Source organism: Bombina bombina, chromosome 6 (assembly GCF_027579735.1).
Source record: "Bombina bombina isolate aBomBom1 chromosome 6, aBomBom1.pri, whole genome shotgun sequence".
In the NCBI taxonomy this organism is placed as follows: domain Eukaryota; kingdom Metazoa; phylum Chordata; class Amphibia; order Anura; family Bombinatoridae; genus Bombina; species Bombina bombina.
In genome coordinates this window covers 332,177,302-332,197,083 of record NC_069504.1, presented here as the reverse complement: position 1 = coordinate 332,197,083, position 19,782 = coordinate 332,177,302, and the positions used below count along the sequence as shown (strand labels likewise).

Genomic DNA, 19,782 nt, shown 5'->3' with positions numbered 1-19,782 from the left:
TGAAAGTTCCCTCTTTTTTGGGAACCACGAACAGATTGGAGTAGAATCCCAGACCCTGTTCCTGCATTGGAACAAGAACTATCACTCCCAGGTCGGAAAGGTCCCGGACAGAGTGTAAGAACACCTCTCTTTTTATCTGGTCTACAGATAATCTTGAGAGCAGAAACCTGCCCCTGGGAGTAAAGGTTTTGAACTCTAGTTCCCGCCCAGGGATCCAGAGCATCCCGAACCCAGGGCTGAGCGAAGAAAGAAAGTCTGCCCCCCCCCTCCCCCACAAGATCCGGTCCCGGATCGGGGGCAGACCCTTCATGCTGACTTTGAGTCATTAACAGGCTTCTTAGATTGCTTCCCCTTGTTCCAAGGCTGGTTGGACCTCCAGGAAGGCTTGGACTGTTCCTGCTAGGAAGACTTACCTTTGAAGTTTCGAAAGGAACGCAAATTACTCTGACGTCCTTTCTGCTTATTCCTCTTATCCTGAGGGAGGAAATTACCCTTTCCTCCCTTAATGTCTGAAATAATTTCAGCCAAGCCCGGCACAAAGAAGGTCTTACCCTTGTAGGGAATCACCAAAAGCTTAGACGACAGATCCGCAGACCAGGACTTCAACCATAAAGCTCTGCTGGCCAGTACGGCAAAACCAAAAAAAAACTCCCAACTTAATAACTTGTAGGGAAGCATCCGTAATAAAGGAATTGGCCAACTTAAGAGCCTTGATCCTATCCTGGATCTCTTCAAGGGCAGTATCTGTCTGAATAGAATCAGACAACGCATCAAACCAGTATGCCGCCGCGCTGGTGACTGTAGCAATACACACCGCAGGTTGCCATTGCAAACCCTGGTGTACATACATCTTAAGTAACCCTTCCAACTTCTTATCCATAGGATCCTTAAAGGAACATCTATCCTCTATGGGAATAGTGGTTTTCTTAGCCAAAGTGGAAATTGACCCTTCCACCTCGGGGATCGTCTGCCAAGACTCCTTGATAGAGTCAGCTATTGGAAACATCATCTTAAAAATTGGGGATGGAGAAAAAGGGATACCAGGTCTCTCCCATTCCCGAGCAATAATCTCTGTAGCCCGGTCTGGTACAGGGAAAACCTCCACCATGGAAGGTACATCAAAGTACTTCTTAGGATTGACTACGACAGTAGTGTCGGAGTTGTCAAAGGTAGCCAAAACCTCCTTAAGTAACAAACTGAGGTGTTCCAGCTTAAACCTGAAGGATACAACTTTAGCATCAGAAGAAGGAAATACACTGAGTCTGAGATTTCACCCTCAGATGCTACCAAAGTATCTTCCTCCTCAGACTTCTGGGAAGGAACATTCGGAATAGCCACAACTGTGTCAGAAACCTTACTCACTGATTCCTTAGATTTACTCTTGCACTTTCCCTGCAGCATGGGAAAAGCAGACTGAGCATCAGTTCCTGCAGAAGATATGTGGGTAGTAATGTCTTGCAACGTAACTCTAACCGGAGTGTGAGAGGAAGTGCAGGGCACTGCATGTGTAGACGATAAGGTTTGGGACACTTGAGGAGAAAGCTGTGCAGCATATCTTAAACAGGAGACCCCTGAACAGCATCCGCCTTAGACAATTATGGCTCAGATTCAAAAAGTCTATCCCTGTAATGCAATGTTCTCTCAGTACATGAGGAACAAAAAGGGATTGGTGGTTCCACATTAGCATCAAAACACAAAGTACAAGTAACATTTTGCAGGGCCTCTTGGTCCATCTTTACCCAATAAATGAACAAATAAAAATTAAAATACTTTCATTTCGCTTTGAAACTTATGTCAAAAAAACTTACTGTCCCTTTAAATTTTAAAGTAACTTTTTATTTTCTAACAGCAAAGCAGCGGCTCTATAGAACTCCAGACAGCCTCTGCACCTCAGCAAGCCCTGCTGAGGTGCCTACCTGTCCTGCTGGTTGCGGGAGTCAATAATAGAGAATATCCGAACTCAATTCAGAGCTGCTCCCACCGGGTATCCGGCGACTGCTCTCACTGAGAATGCAGAGCCGCAACGAAAGTACGTCACCCTTCCGGCACTCAGGAAGTGATAAGGAAAAAAGCATGCAAAAACTCTTTTGCCGCTTCAGAAAAGACCCGCTCATCGTGAGCGTACCTAGCTGAACTTCCCGGCCGGCATTAACCTCCTCTATGAAAGTAAAGCCGCAGAGAATAAGTAAAACACACTACCAATTTGTCCACCCTGACCGGAACACACCGGAAACAAAAAACAAACTGAGCCTATTAAAAAATTAGTCCTCTCGTACCCAGTGCCTGCACAAACTGACTCTGAAAACCCACGCTTCGATAGAATCAAGCGTTCAATCTCCAAGCCGTCAGCTGGAGGGAGACCAGATTTGGATGTTCGAATGGACCCTGAACAAGAAGGTCCTGTCTCAAAGGTAGCTTCCATGGTGGAGCCAATGACATATTCACCAGGTCTGCATACCAAGTCCTGCATGGCCACGCAGGAGCTATCAAGATCACCGAGGCCCTCTCCTGATTGATCCTGGCTACCAGCCTGGGAATGAGAGGAAACGGTGGAAATACATAAGCTAGGTTGAAGGTCCAAGGTGCTACTAGTGAATCTACTAGAGTCGCCTTGGGATCCCTGGATCTGGACCCGTAGCAAGGAACCTTGAAGTTGAGTCAGACGCCATCAGATCCATGTCTGGAATGCCCCATAATTGAGTTATTTGGGCAAAGATCTCCGGATGGAGTTCCCACTCCCCAGGATGGAATGTCTGACGACTCAGAAAATCCGCCTCCCAGTTTTCCACACCTGGGATGTGGATCGCAGACAGGTGGCAGGAGTGATCCTTCGCCCATTGAATTATTTTGGTCACTTCTTTCATCGCCAGGGAACTCCTTGTTCCCCCCTGATGATTGATATACGCAACGGTCGTCATGTTGTCTGATTGGAACCTTATGAATCTGGCCTTTGCTAGCTGAGGCCAAGCCCTGAGAGCACTGAATATCGCTCTCAGTTCCAGAATGTTTATCGGGAGAAGAGACTCTTCCCGAGACCATAGACCCTGAGCTTTCAGGGATTCCCAGACCGCGCCCCAGCCCACTAGACTGGCGTCGGTCGTGACAATGACCCACTCTGGTCTGCGGAAGCTCATTCCCTGGGACAGATGGTCCAGGGTCAGCCACCAACAGAGTGAATCTCTGGTCTTCTGATCTACTTGAATCATTGGAGACAAGTCTGTATATTCCCCATTCCACTGTTTGAGCATGCACAGTTGTAATGGTCTTAGATGAATTCGTGCAAAAGGAACTATGTCCATTGCTGCAACCATCAACCCTACTACTTCCATGCACTGCGCTATGGAAGGACGAGGAACAGAATGAAGCACTTGACAAGAGCTTAGAAGTTTTGATTTTCTGACCTCTGTCAGAAAAATCCTCATTTCTAAGGAATCTATTATTGTTCCCAAGAAGGGAACTCTTGTCGACGGAGACAGAGAACTTTTTTCTATGTTCACCTTCCATCCGTGTGATCTGAGAAAGGCTAGAACGATGTCTGTATGAGCCTTTGCTTTTGACAGGGACGACGCTTGTATTAGAATGTCGTCCAAGTAAGGTACTACTGCAATGCCCCTCGGTCTTAGAACCGCTAGAAGGGACCCTAGCACCTTTGTGAAAATCCTTGGAGCAGTGGCTAACCCGAATGGGAGGGCCACAAACTGGTAATGCTTGTCCAGAAAAGCGAACCTTAGGAACTGATGATGTTCTTTGTGGATAGGAATATGTAGGTACGCATCCTTTAGATCCACGGTAGTCATAAATTGACTTTCCTGGATAGTGGGTAGAATCGTTCGAATGGTTTCCATCTTGAACGATGGTACCCTGAGAAATTTGTTTAGGATCTTCAAATCCAAAATTGGTCTGAAAGTTCCCTCTTTTTTGGGAACTACGAACAGATTGGAATAAAATCGAATTCCTTGTTCCTTTATTGGAACTGGGTGTATCACTCCCATCTTTAACAGGTCTTCTACACAATGTAAGAACGCCTGTCTCTTTATTTGGTTTGAGGATAAGTGAGACATGTGGAACCTTCCCCTTGGGGGTAGTTCCTTGAATTCCAGGAGATAACCTTGAGAAACTATTTCTAGCGCCCAGGGATCCTGAACATCTCTTGCCCAAGCCTGAGCAAAGAGAGAGAGTCTGCCCCCCACTAGATCCGGTCCCGGATCGGGGGCTACTCCTTCATGCTGTTTTGTTAGCAGCGGCAGGCTTCTTGGCCTGCTTACCCTTGTTCCAGCCTTGCATCGGTTTCCAGGCTGGTTTGGGTTGTGAGGCATTACCCTCTTGCTTAGAGGATGCAGAATTAGAGGCCGGTCCGTTCCTGAAATTGCGAAAGGAACGAAAATTAGACTTATTTTTAGCCTTGAAAGACCTATCTTGTGGAAGGGCGTGGCCCTTTCCCCCAGTGATGTCTGAAATAATCTCTTTCAATTCTGGTCCAAATAGAGTTTTACCTTTGAAAGGGATGTTAAGCAATTTTGTCTTGGATGACACATCCGCTGACCAAGACTTTAGCCAAAGCGCTCTGCGCGCCACGATAGCAAACCCTGAATTTTTCGCCGCTAATCTAGCTAATTGCAAAGCGGCATCTAAAATAAAAGAGTTAGCCAATTTAAGTGCGTGAACTCTGTCCATAACCTCCTCATATGGAGTCTCTCTACTGAGCGACTTTTCTAGTTCCTCGAACCAGAACCACGCTGCTGTAGTGACAGGAACAATGCACGAAATTGGTTGTAGAAGGTAACCTTGCTGTACAAAAATCTTTTTAAGCAAACCTTCCAATTTTTTATCCATAGGATCTTTGAAAGCACAACTATCTTCGATAGGAATAGTAGTGCGTTTGTTTAGAGTAGAAACTGCCCCCTCGACCTTAGGGACTATCTGCCATAAGTCCTTTCTGGGGTCGACCATAGGAAATAATTTCTTAAATATAGGGGGGGGAACAAAAGGTATGCCGGGCTTTTCCCACTCCTTATTTACTATGTCCGCCACCCGCTTGGGTATAGGAAAAGCGTCGGGGTGCACCGGAACCTCTAGGAACTTGTCCATCTTGCATAATTTCTCTGGAACCAAGTTGTCACAATCATCCAGAGTAGATAACACCTCCTTAAGCAGTGCGCGGAGATGTTCTAATTTAAATTTAAATGTCACAACATCAGGTTCAGCTTGTTGAGAAATTTTTCCTGAATCTGAAATTTCTCCATCTGACAAAACCTCCCTCATGGCCCCTTCAGATTGGTGTGAGGGTATGACAGAACAATTATCATCAGCGCCCTCCTGCTCTTCAGTGTTTAAAACAGAGCAATCGCGCTTTCTCTGATAAGTAGGCATTTTGGATAAAATATTTGCTATGGAGTTATCCATTACAGCCGTTAATTGTTGCATGGTAATAAGCATTGGCGCACTAGATGTACTAGGGGCCTCCTGCGTGGGCAAAACTGGTGTAGACACAGTAGGAGATGATGTAGTATCATGTTTACTCCCCTCATCTGAGGAATCATCTTGGGCAATTTCATGTTCTGTGGCAGAACTGTCCTTACTTTGTTTGGACGCTATGGCACAATTATCACATAAATTTAAATGGGGAGACACATTGGCTTTCATACATATAGAACATAGCTTATCCGAAGGCACAGACATGTTAAACAGGCTTAAACTTGTCAACAAAGCACAAAAAACGTTTTAAAACAAAACCGTTACTGTCTCTTTAAATTTTAAACAGAAAACACTTTATTACTGAATATGTGAAAAAGTATGAAGGAATTGTTCAAAAATTACCAAAATTTCACCACAGTGTCTTAAAGCATTAATAGTATTGCACACCAAATTTCAGAGCTTTAACCCTTAAAATAACGGAACCGGAGCCGTTTATAAATTTAACCCCTATACAGTCCCAGCTATAGTCTTTGCTGAGACCCAACCAAGCCCAGAGGGGAATACGATACCAATTGACGCCTTCTAGAAGCTTTTCCAGCAATTTTTAGATCCTCACACATGCATCTGCATGCCCTGCTCTCAAAAAACAACTGCGCAGTAATGGCGTGAAAATGAGGCTCAGTCTACAACTAGGAAGGCCCCCTGACTGGAAAAGGTGTCTAACACAGTGCCTGCCGTTTAATAAACGTTCCCCAAGTTTATAAATGCAAATTGTCAGCATAAATATGAATAAAATGCCCAAATAAAGCAATCGATTTAGCCCATAAAAATGTCTACCAGTTTTTAGCCCATAATAAGCCCTTTATTCTGTTTGTTTGACTAAGAAAATGGCTTACCGGTCCCCATGAGGGGAAATGACAGCCTTCCAGCATTACATCGTCTTGTTAGAAATATGTCTAGTCATACCTTAAGCAGAAAAGTCTGCTGTTTCCCCCAACTGAAGTTACTTCATCTCAACAGTCCTATGTGGAAACAGCAATCGATTTTAGTTACTGTCTGCTAAAATCATCTTCCTCTCACAAACAGAAATCTTCATCCTTTTCTGTTTCAGAGTAAATAGTACATACCAGCACTATTTTAAAATAACAAACACTTGATAGAAGAATAAAAACTAAATTTAAACACCAAAAAACTCTTAACCATCTCCGTGGAGATGTTGCCTGTGCAACGGCAAAGAGAATGACTGGGGTGGGCGGAGCCTAGGAGGGACTATATGGCCAGCTTTGCTGGGACTCTTTGCCATTTCCTGTTGGGGAAGAGATATCCCACAAGTAAGGATGACGCCGTGGACCGGACACACCAATGTTGGAGAAAATAAATCTTTAGGTTATGTATGAACTTACGGTTCTATGTTATGCTTGGAGAGAAAGAAGCTTAAGTAAAACTTAGTTTTGTTTTGCTGTACTATGAAAGGTTTGAAAACAGTTACAAGGAAACCTTAAACAAAAAAGGTAATTAAAAGAGCCTTTGGTTGTGCTTACATCCATTCACTGCACTTCTTTCTATTATAGAGGAAGTGAGTTAGGGTAACAACTGGTTAGACTGTCCAACAATAAAAAAGATTTGAACCTGAATTTCTTCAATTTCATATAGAAGAAAAATAGATGTATTGCCATGGAATACTTTATTAAAGAACCTTTCATCATTATTTTGTGTGTCTGTGTTCAGTCAAGTATTGGAAGTATGGGATATCTCCATGGCAAAATACTTCTTAAATGCAATAACACGATTACATAACACCTTTTAGTTAGCCACATAGCTACTAGATAATAAGGTTTAATATCAAAGACCCTGGTAGTTAGGGGTTTTCAATTCCTCTGGTTTCCTTTTCATTAATTTGTAAGATTATGCCAATCTCCCTCTTCCCTTCTTTCTCTTCTTCAGTTGCCCTGTTTTCTCACAATAACGCTCTTTAACTAAGGCGATGAAACAAGGGAGTTTTGTTATTCTATTCTTTTAATGGTTTATCTATTAATATGGTCCAATAATCCCAGAAACAACTGATTTAAAAATGGATGGCACTAATCTTTGTAGAACTTTTATTGGAAAGTTTATTTATTTCTTGTGTTTTGTTGATATGCAAAAACCATACTTTTTTGTTTGTTGTTCTAATAAAGCTTCTAACAAAAGAAAAGAAAAATAAAACTATACCTTATGCCACACAGGTAGTAACAAACAGAAGTTTATACCTCAAAGTTACACAAGAGCACAAGACAATTACACCTGCACCAGTAAAATGATATTACAAAAGTATGAATGTATTGTCCCTTAATAGGCAACTACTGTTTGTATTTCCATTATTAGGATAGAATGTAATTTAATGAAATGTCCTTACCAATGCAATTGTAAAGACCTTGACTTATCCACGCTAATATGGCAAGAGTGATGAGATCCCCGAAGCTGGCAGCAATTGGTGTAGCAACATTATCTGGGTTTATTCCAGTTTTTTTCGAGCCAACAATAACTCCAACCATGATGATACCTACAAAAAGAGAGATTGTATAGGAAGTAAGTTATTTATGTTTCACATGTATTTCTATCTCATCTCACATCACTATGTTCATTCCCTTCCATTCTTTAACTTCTTAATAAATTCTTACTGAAATCATCACTGGTGAATAAACCAACATTTCTCAAATACAAACTATGGACCATCTCACTATGGCCCCGGTTCTAAAAGATTAGCAAGACATGCTTTCCCACTCCAACACTCACAGGCGCAGCCCTCATGGAATTCTCAAAAAAAAAAAAAAAAAAAAAAAAAAGGGCTATCCCTGCGATTGGCGAGACGTCTCCCATATAAATAATGAAAGCTCTCTGCTAGGTAAACGTTTGCAATGGAGGGTGAAGTACAGAGGAAGAAACCGGCATGTTTTAAAAAACGTACGCTTAATACAAATCAAATTACGCAGTTTTCATGCATTGTACCTTAAAGGGATAGTAAAGTCAAAATTAAACTTTCATGATTCAGATAGGGCATGTGATTTTAAACAACTTTCTAATTTACTTTTAACATTACATTTGCTTTGTTCTCTTGTTATTCTTAGTTGAAAGCTAAACTTAGGCGCATATGCTAATTTCAAAGCCTCTTATCTGAATGCATTTGACTTTTAATCACAGCTAGAGCGAATTCGTTCATGTGTTTCATATATATAACATTGATTGTGCTCACACACGTGAAGTTATTTAAGAGACAGCACTAATTGCCTGAAATTCAAGTTTGTCAAAAGATCTGAGATAAGGAAGCAGTCTGCAGAAGCTTAGATACAAGGTAATTACAGAGGTAAAAAGTATATTTATATAACAGTGTTGGTTATGCAAAACTGGGGAATGGTAAATAAAGGGATTATTTATCTTTTTAAACAATAAAATATTTGGTGTTTACTGTCCCTTTAAATGGAAAACCTACGCATATGACAATTACAGCAAATTTAGAGTAATTACTGTTTCTAGTATTTTGGTGAAAAAACTTTCCACTTTTTAACTAGCATAAAAAAAAAACATAATTTATGTAAGAACTTACCTGATAAATTCATTTCTTTCATATTAGCAAGAGTCCATGAGCTAGTGACGTATGGGATATACATTCCTATCAGGAGGGGCAAAGTTTCCCAAACCTTAAAATGCCTATAAATACACCCCTCACCACACCCACAAATCAGTTTAACGAATAGCCAAGAAGTGGGGTGATAAGAAAAAAGTGCGAAAGAATAAAAAATAAGGAATTGGAATAATTGTGCTTTATACAAAAAAATCATAACCACCACAAAAAAGGGTGGGCCTCATGGACTCTTGCTAATATGAAAGAAATGAATTTATCAGGTAAGTTCTTACATAAATTATGTTTTCTTTCATGTAATTAGCAAGAGTCCATGAGCTAGTGACGTATGGGATAATGAATACCCAAGATGTGGATCTTCCACGCAAGAGTCACTAGAGAGGGAGGGATAAAATAAAGACAGCCAATTCCGCTGAAAAATAATCCACACCCAAAACAAAGTTTAAATCTTATAATGAAAAAAACTGAAATTATAAGCAGAAGAATCAAACTGAAACAGCTGCCTGAAGTACTTTTCTACCAAAAACTGCTTCAGAAGAAAACACATCAAAATGGTAGAATTTAGTAAAAGTATGCAAAGAAGACCAAGTTGCTGCTTTGCAAATCTGATCAACCGAAGCTTCATTCTTAAATGCCCAGGAAGTAGAGACTGACCTAGTCGAATGAGCTGAAATCCTTTGAGGCGGAGTTCTACCCGACTCAACATAAGCATGATGAATCAAAGACTTTAACCAAGATGCCAAGGAAATGGCAGAAGCCTTCTGACCTTTCCTAGAACCAGAAAAGAAAAAAAATAGACTAGAAGTCTTTCGGAAATCTTTAGTAGCTTCAACATAATATTTCAAAGCTCTAACTACATCCAAAGAATGCAACGATCTTTCCTTAGAATTCTTAGGATTAGGACACAATGAAGGAACCAGAATTTCTCTACTAATGTTGTTAGAATTCACAACCTTAGGTAAAAATTTAAATGAAGTTCGCAACACAGCCTTATCCTGATGAAAAATCAGAAAAGGAGACTCACAAGACAGAGCAGATAATTCAGAAACTCTTCTAGCAGAAGAGATGGCCAAAAGAAACAAAACTTTCCAAGAAAGTAATTTAATATCCAGCGAATGCATAGGTTCAAACGGAGGAGCTTGAAGAGCCCCCAGAACCAAATTCAAACTCCAAGGAGGAGAAATTGACTTAATAACAGGTTTTATACGAACCAAAGCCTGTACAAAACAATGAATATCAGGAAGACTAGCAATCTTTCTGTGAAAAAGAACAGAAAGAGCAGAGATTTGTCCTTTCAAGGAACTTGCAGACAATCCTTTATCCAAACCATCTTGAAGAAACTGTAAAATTCTAGGAATTCTAAAAGAATGCCAAGAAAAATGATGAGAAGAACACCAAGAAATGTAAGTCTTCCAGACTCGATAATATATCTTCCTAGATACAGATTTACGAGCCTGTAACATAGTATTAATTACGGAGTCAGAGAAACCTCTATGACTGAGAATCAAGCGTTTAATCTCCATACCTTAAAATTTAAGGATTTGAGATCCTGATGGAAAAAAGGACCTTGCGATAGTAGGTCTGGTCTTAACGGAAGAGTCCACGGTTGGCAAGTAGCCATCCGGACAAGATCCGCATACCAAAACCTGTGAGGCCATGCTGGAGCCACCAGCAGAACAAACGAACGCTCCTTTAGAATCTTGGAAATCACTCTTGGAAGAAGAACTAGAGGCGGAAAGATATAGGCAGGATGATACTTCCAAGGAAGTGACAATGCATTCACTGCTTCCGCCTGAGGATCCCTGGATCTGGACAGATACCTGGGAAGTTTCTTGTTTAGATGAGAAGCCATCAGATCTATTTCTGGAAGTCCCCACATTTGAACAATCTGAAGAAATACCTCTGGGTGAAGAGACCATTCGCCCAGATGTAACGTTTGGCGACTGAGATAATCCGCTTCCCAATTGTCTATACCTGGGATATGAACCGCAGAAATTAGACAGGAGCTGGATTCCGCCCATACCAGTATTCGAGATACTTCTTTCATAGCCAGAGGACTGTGAGTCCCTCCTTGATGATTGACATATGCCACGGTTGGGACATTGTCCGTCTGAAAACAAATGAACGACTCTCTCTTTAGAAGAGGCCACGACTGAAGAGCTCTGAAAATTGCACAGAGTTCCAAAATGTTGATTGGTAATCTCGCCTCCTGAGATTCCCAAACCCCTTGTGCTGTCAGAGACCCCCAAACAGCTCCCCAACCTGTCAGACTTGCATCTGTTGAAATCACAGTCCAGGTCGGAAGAACAAAAGAAGCCCCCTGAACTTAACGATGGTGGTCTGTCCACCACGTCAGAGAGTGTCGTACAAATGGTTTTAAAGATATCAATTGAGATATCTTTGTATAATCCCTGCACCACTAGTTCAGCATACAGAGCTGAAGAGGTCGCATGTGAAAATGAGCAAAGGGGATCGCGTCCGATGCAGCAGTCATAAGACCTAAAATTTCCATGCATAAGGCTACCGAAGGGAATGATTGAGACTGAAGGTTTCGACAAGCTGAAACCAATTTCAGATGTCTCTTGTCCGTCAGAGACAGAGTCATGGACACTGAATCTATCTGGAAACCTAAAAAGGTTACCCTTGTCTGAGGAATCAATGAACTCTTTGGTAAATTGATCCTCCAACCATGTTCTCGAAGAAACAATACAAGTCGATTCGTATGAGATTCTGCTAAATGTGAAGACTGAGCAAGTACCAAGATATCGTCCAAATAAGGAAATACCACAATACCCTGTTCTCTGATTACAGATAGAAGGGCACCGAGAACCTTTGTAAAAATCATTGGAGCTGTTGCTAGGCCAAACGGCAGAGCCACAAACTGGTAATGCTTGTCTAGGAAAGAGAATCTCAGAAACTGATAGTGATCTGGATTAATCGGAATATGCAGATATGCATCCTGTAAATCTATTGTGGACATATAATGCCCTTGCTGAACAAAAGGCAAAATAGTCCTTATAGTTACCATTTTGAATGTTGGTATCCTTACATAAAGATTCAATATTTTTAAATCCAGAACTGGTCTGAAGGAATTCTCCTTCTTTGGTACAATGAAGATTTTTGAGTAAAACCCCAGCCCCTGTTCCAGAACTGGAACTGGCATAATTACTCCAGCCAACTCTAGATCTGAAACACATTTCAGAAATGCTTGAGCCTTCACTGGATTTACTGGGACACAGAAAAGAAAAAATCTTCTTGCAGGAGGCCTTATCTTGAAGCCTATTCTGTACCCTTGTGAAACAATGTTCTGAATCCAAAGATTGTGAATCGAATTGATCCAAATTTCTTTGAAAAATCGTAATCTGCCCCCTACCAGCTGGGCTGGAATGAGGGCCGCACCTTCATGTTGACTTAGGAGCTGGCTTTGGCTTTCTAAAAGGCTTGGATTTATTCCAGACTGGAGATGGTTTCCAAACTGATACCGCTCCTGTAGGGGAAGGATCAGGCTTTTGTTCCTTATTGTGACGAAAGGAACGAAAACGATTATTAGACCTAAATTTACCTTTAGATTTTTTATCCTGTGGTATAAAAGTTCCTTTCCCCCCAGTAACAGTTGAAATAATAGAATCCAACTGTGAACCAAATAATTTATTACCCTGGAAAGAAAGGGAAAGCAAAGTTGACTTAGAAGACTTATCAGCATTCCAAGTTTTAAGCCATAAAGCTCTTCTAGCTAAAATAGCTAAAGACATATACCTGACATCAACCCTAATGATATCAAAGATGGCATCACAAATAAAATTATTAGCATGTTGAAGAAGATTAACAATGCTATGGGAAATATGATCTGTTACTTGTTGCGCTAAAGCTTCCAATCAGAAAGTTGAAGCTGCAGCAACATCCGCTAAAGATATAGCAGGTCTAAGAAGATTACCTGAACATAAGTAAGCTTTTCTTAGAAAGGATTCAATTTTCCTATCTAAAGGATCCTTAAAGGAAGTACTATCTGCCGTAGGAATAGTAGTACGTTTAGCAAGAGTAGAGATAGCCCCATCAACCTTAGGGATTTTGTCCCAAAACTCTAATCTGTCAGATGGCACAGGATATAATTGCTTAAACCGTTTTGAAGGAGTAAATGAATTACCCAAATTATTCCATTCCCTGGAAATTACTTCAGAAATAGTATCAGGGACGGGAAAAACCTCTGGAATAACTACAGGAGATTTAAAAACCCTATTCAAACATTTAGATTTAGTATCAGGAGGACCAGACTCCTCTATTTCTAATGCAATTAAAACTTCTTTAAGCAAGTAACGAATAAATTCCATTTTAAATAAATATGAAGATTTATCAGTATCAACCTCTGAAACAGAATCCTCTGAACCAGAGGAATCATTATCAGAATCAGAATGATGATGTTCATTTAAAAATTCATCTGAAAAATGAGAAGTTTTAAAAGACCTTTTACGTTTACTAGAAGGAGGAATAACAGACATAGCCTTCTTAATAGATTTAGAGACAAAATCTCTTATGTTAACAGGAACACCCTGAATATTAGATGTTGATGGAACAGCAACAGGTAATGGAACATTACTAAAGGAAATATTATCTGCATTAACAAGTTTGTCATGACATTCATTACAAACAACAGCCGGAGGAACAGATACCACAAGTTTACAACAAATACACTTAACTTTGGTAGATCCAGCATCAGGCAGCAACTTTCCAGAAGTATCTTCTGATTCAGGGTCAATCTGAGACATCTTGCAATATGTAATAGAAAAAACAACATATAAAGCAAAATTGATCAAATTCCTTAACCTCTTAAGGACATATGACGGAATTTTTCCGTCATAAAACAATTGAGCAAACTGAAAGCTGCGTCCTTAAAGGGTTAAAAGACAGTTTCAGGAATGGGAAAAAATGCCAATGAACAAGCTTCTAGCAACCAGAAGCAAATAAACAATGAGACTTAAATAATGTGGAGACGATAATGACGCCCACATTTTTTAGCGCCAAAAAAGACGCCCACATTATTTGGCGCCTAAATGCTTTAAGCGCCAAAAATGACGCCACATCCGGTAACGCATAATTTATGTAAGAACTTACCTGATAAATTAATTTCTTTCATATTAGCAAGAGTCCATGAGCTAGTGACGTATGGGATATACATTCCTACCAGGAGGGGCAAAGTTTCCCAAACCTCAAAATGCCTATAAATACACCCCTCACCACACCCACAAATCAGTTTAACGAATAGCCAAGAAGTGGGGTGATAAGAAAAAAGTGCGAAGCATAAATATAAGGAATTGGAATAATTGTGCTTTATACAAAAAAATCATAACCACCACAAAAAAGGGTGGGCCTCATGGACTTTTGCTAATATGAAAGAAATGAATTTATCAGGTAAGTTCTTACATAAATTATGTTTTCTTTCATGTAAATTAGCAAGAGTCCATGAGCTAGTGACGTATGGGATAATGACTACCCAAGATGTGGATCTTCAACGCAAGAGTCACTAGAGAGGGAGGGATAAAATAAAGACAGCCAATTCCGCTGAAAAAAATCCACACCCAAAAATAAAGTTTAAATCTTATAATGAAAAAAACTGAAATTATAAGCAGAAGAATCAAACTGAAACAGCTGCCTGAAGTACTTTTCTACCAAAAACAGCTTCAGAAGAAGAAAACACATCAAAATGGTAGAATTTAGTAAAAGTATGCAAAGAAGACCAAGTTGCTGCTTTGCAAATCTGATCAACCGAAGCTTCATTCCTAAACGCCCAGGAAGTAGAAACTGACCTAGTAGAATGAGCTGTAATCCTTTGAGGCGGAGTTTTACCCGACTCGACATAAGCATGATGAATTAAAGATTTCAACCAAGATGCCAAAGAAATGGCAGAGGCCTTCTGACCTTTCCTAGAACCGGAAAAGATAACAAATAGACTAGAAGTCTTTCGGAAATTCTTAGTAGCTTCAACATAATATTTCAAAGCTCTAACTACATCCAAAGAATGCAATGATCTCTCCTTAGAATTCTTAGGATTAGGACACAATGAAGGAACCACAATTTCTCTACTAATGTTGTTAGAATTCACAACCTTAGGTAAAAATTGAAAAGAAGTTCGCAACACCGCCTTATCCTGATGAAAAATCAGAAAAGGAGACTCACAAGAAAGAGCAGATAATTCAGAAACTCTTCTAGCAGAAGAGATGGCCAAAAGAAACAAAACTTTCCAAGAAAGTATTTTAATGTCCAATGAATGCATAGGTTCAAACGGAGGAGCTTGAAGAGCCCCCAGAACCAAATTCAAACTCCAAGGAGGAGAAATTGACTTAATGACAGGCTTTATACGAACCAAAGCTTGCACAAAACAATGAATATCAGGAAGATTAGCAATCTTTCTGTGAAAAAGAACATAAAGAGCAGAGATTTGTCCTTTCAAGGAACTTGCAGACAAACCTTTATCCAAACCATCCTGAAGAAACTGTAGAATTCTCGGAATTCTAAAAGAATGCCAGGAAAATTGATGAAAAAGACACCAAGAAATGTAAGTCTTCCAAACTCGATAATATATCTTTCTAGATACAGATTTACGAGCCTGTAACATAGTACTAATCATAGAGTGATCCAAAGATTGTGAATGGAATTGATCCAAATTTCTTTGAAAAAACGTAATCTGCCCCCTACCAGGTGAGCTGGAATGAGGGCCGCACCTTCATGTGGACTTAGGAGCTGGCTTTGGTTTTCTAAAAGGCTTGGATTTATTCCAGACTGGAGATGGTTTCCAAACTGATACCGCTCCTGTGGATGAAGGATCAGGCTTTTGTTCCTTATTGTGACGAAAGGAACGAAAACGATTATTAGACCTAAATTTACCTTTAGATTTTTTATCCTGTGGTAAAAAAGTTCCTTTCCCTCCAGTAACAGTTGAGATAATAGAATCCAACTGAGAACCAAATAATTTATTACCCTGGAAAGAAAGGGAAAGCAAAGTAGACTTAGAAGACATATCAGCATTCCAAGTTTTAAGCCATAAAGCTCTTCTAGCTAAAATAGCTAGAGACATATACCTGACATCAACTCTAATTATATCAAAGATGGCATCACAAATAAAATTATTAGCATGTTGAAGAAGATTAATAATGCTATGAGAATTATGATCTGTTACTTGTTGCGCTAAAGCTTCTAACCAAAAAGTTGAAGCTGCAGCAACATCCGCTAAAGATATAGCAGGTCTAAGAAGATTACCTGAACACAAGTAAGCTTTTCTTAGAAAGGATTCAATTTTCCTATCTAAAGGATCCTTAAAGGAAGTACTATCTGCCGTAGGAATAGTAGTACGCTTAGCAAGAGTAGAGACAGCCCCATCAACCTTAGGGATTTTGTCCCAAAACTCTAATCTTTCAGATGGCACAGGATATAATTGCTTAAAACGTTTAGGAGTAAATGAATTACCCAAATTATTCCATTCCCTGGAAATTACTTCAGAAATAGCATCAGGGACAGGAAAAACTTCTGGAATAACTACAGGAGATTTAAAAACCTTATTTAAACGTTTAGATTTAGTATCAAGAGGACCAGAATCCTCTATTTCTAATGCAATTAAGACTTATTTAAGTAAAGAACGAATAAATTCCATTTTAAATAAATATGAAGATTTATCAGCATCAACCTCTGAGACAGAATCCTCTGAACCAGAAGAACCATTATCAGAAAGATGATGTTCATTTAAAAATTCATCTGAAAAATGAGAAGTTTTAAAAGACTTTTTACGTTTACTAGAAGGAGGAATAACAGACATAGCCTTCTTAATGGATTTAGAAACAAAATCTCTTATGTTATCAGGAACACTCTGAGTATTAGATGTTGACGGAACAGCAACAGATAATGTAACATTACTAAAGGAAATATTATCTGCATTAACAAGTTTGTCATGACATTCAGTACAAACAACAGCTGGAGGAACAGATACCACAAGTTTACAGCAGATACACTTAACTTTGGTAGATCCAGCACCAGGCAGCGATTTTCCAGAAGTATCTTCTGACTCAGTGTCAACGTGGGACATCTTGCAATATGTAATAGAAAAAACAACATATAAAGCAAAATTGATCAAATTCCTTAAATGACAGTTTCAGGAATGGGAAAAAATGCCAGTGAACAAGCTTCTAGCAACCAGAAGCAATAAATAATGAGACTTAAATAATGTGGAGACAATAATGACGCCCATATTTTTTAGCGCCAAAAAAGACGCCCACATTATTTGGCGCCTAAATGCTTTTGGCGCCAAAAATGACGCCACATCCGGAACGCCGACACTTTTGGCGCAAAAAAACGTAAAAAATGACGCAACTTCCGGCGACACGTATGACGCCGGAAATAGAAAAAATTTTGCGCCAAAAAAGTCCGCGCCAAGAATGACGCAATAAAATGAAGCATTTTCAGCCCCCGCGAGCCTAACAGCCCACAGGGAAAAAGTCCAATTTTAAGGTAAAAAAAAATTAATTTATTCTTATGCATTATCCCAAATATGAAACTGACTGTCTGAAATAAGGAACGTTGAACATCCTGAGTCAAGGCAAATAAATGTTTGAATACATATATTTAGAACTTTATAAAAAAGTGCCCAACCATAGCTTAGAGTGTCACAGAAAATAAGACTTACTTACCCCAGGACACTCATCTACATGTAGTAGAAAGCCAAACCAGTACTGAAACGAAAATCAGTAGAGGTAATGGTATATATAAGAGTATATCGTCGATCTGAAAAGGGAGGTAAGAGATGAATCTCTACGACCGATAACAGAGAACCTATGAAATAGACCCCGTAGAAGGAGATCATTGAATTCAAATAGGCAATACTCTCCTCACATCCCTCTGACATTCACTGCACGCTGAGAGGAAAACCGGGCTCCAACCTGCTGCGGAGCGCATATCAACGTAGAATCTAGCACAAACTTACTTCACCACCTCCATAGGAGGCAAAGTTTGTAAAACTGATTTGTGGGTGTGGTGAGGGGTGTATTTATAGGAATTTTGAGGTTTGGGAAACTTTGCCCCTCCTGGTAGGAATGTATATCCCATACGTCACTAGCTCATGGACTCTTGCTAATTACATGAAAGAAAATGACGCAACTTCCGGCGACAAGTATGACGCCGGAAATAACAAGAAAATTTTTGCGCCAAAAAAGTCTGCGCCAAGAATGACGCAATAAAATGAAGCATTTTCAGCCCCCGCGAGCCTAACAGCCCACAGGAGAAAAAGTAAAAATGTTTACAGTGTATGTAACAAGTTAGCAGAGCATTGCACCCACTTGCAAATGGATGATTAACCCCTTAATACCAAACACAGAATAATAACTGACAAAAACGTTTTTTTTTTTTTGTTTCGTTTTTTAAATAGTCACAACAACTGCCACAGCTCTACTGTGGCTTGTTACCTCCCTCAAAAACAACTTTGAAGCCTTTTGAGCCCTCCAGAGATATCCTGGATCATGCAGGAAGAAGCTGGATGGCGGTGTCTAATTTTTGCTGCACAAAAAAAAACCTCCCACTCATATTACAACAGTGGAAAGTCAGGAAACTGTTACTAGGCAGAAATCAAACCAGCCATGTGGAAAAAAACTAGGCCCCAATAAGTTTTATCACCAAATACATATAAAAACGATTAAACATGCCAGCAAACGTTTTATATTACATTTTTATAAGAGTATGTATCTCTATTAATAAGCCTGATACCAGTAGCTCTCACTGCATTTAAGGCTTTACTTACATTAGTTCAGTATCAGCAGCATTTTCTAGCAAATTCCATCCCTAGAAATATATTAACTGCACATACCTTATTGCAGGAAAACCTGCACGCCATTCCCTCTCTGAAGTTACCTCACTCCACAGAATATGTGAGAACAGCCATGGATCTTAGTTACTTCTGCTAAGATCATAGAAAACGCAGGCAGATTCTTCTTCTAAATACTGCCTGAGATAAACAGTACACTCCGGTACCATTTAAAAATAACAAACTTTTGATTGAAGAATAAACTAAGTATAAAACACCACACTCCTCTTACGACCTCCATCTTGGTTGAGGCTTGCAAGAGAATGACTGGATATGACAGTTAGGGGAGGAGCTATATAGCAGCTCTGCTGTGGGTGATTCTCTTGCAACTTCCTGTTGGGAAGGAGAATATCCCACAAGTAATGGATGATCCGTGGACTGGATACACTTAACAAGAGAAAAATTGATTATTCAAATGCATTATCCCAAATAATGAAACTGACTGTCTGAAATAAGGAATGTTGAACATCCTGAATCAAGGCAAATAAATGTTTAAACACATATATTTAGAACTTTATATAAAAGTGCCCAACTATAGCTTAGAGTGTCACAAAAATAAGACTTACTTACCCCAGGACACTCATCTACATGTAGTAGAAAGCCAAACCAGTACTGAAACGAGAATCAGTAGAGGTAATGGTATATATAAGAGTATATCGTCGATCTGAAAAGGGAGGTAAGAGATGAATCTCTACGACCGATAACAGAGAACCTATGAAATAGACCTCGTAGAAGGAGATCATTGAATTCAAATAGGCAATACTCTCTTCACATCCCTCTGACATTCACTGCACACTGAGAGGAAAACCGGGCTCCAGCCTGCTGCGAAGCGCATATCAACGAAGAATCTAGCACAAACTTACTTGAGCTCCTCCATGGGAGGCAAAGTTTGTAAAACTGATTTGTGGGT

The 19,782-nt window shown here is 39.8% G+C and overlaps 1 protein-coding gene across 1 annotated transcript in view; it reads right to left on the bottom strand.

Annotated features, from left to right (window-relative positions):
* SLC41A2 (solute carrier family 41 member 2) overlaps nt 1–19,782 on the bottom strand; it is a 577,519-nt gene that overhangs the window by 306,456 nt on the left and 251,281 nt on the right. Inside the window, exon 6 of the mRNA XM_053716958.1 lies at nt 7,811–7,957. Coding sequence (XP_053572933.1) covers nt 7,811–7,957 — 147 coding nt within the window. The remainder of the gene's footprint in view (nt 1–7,810; nt 7,958–19,782) is intronic.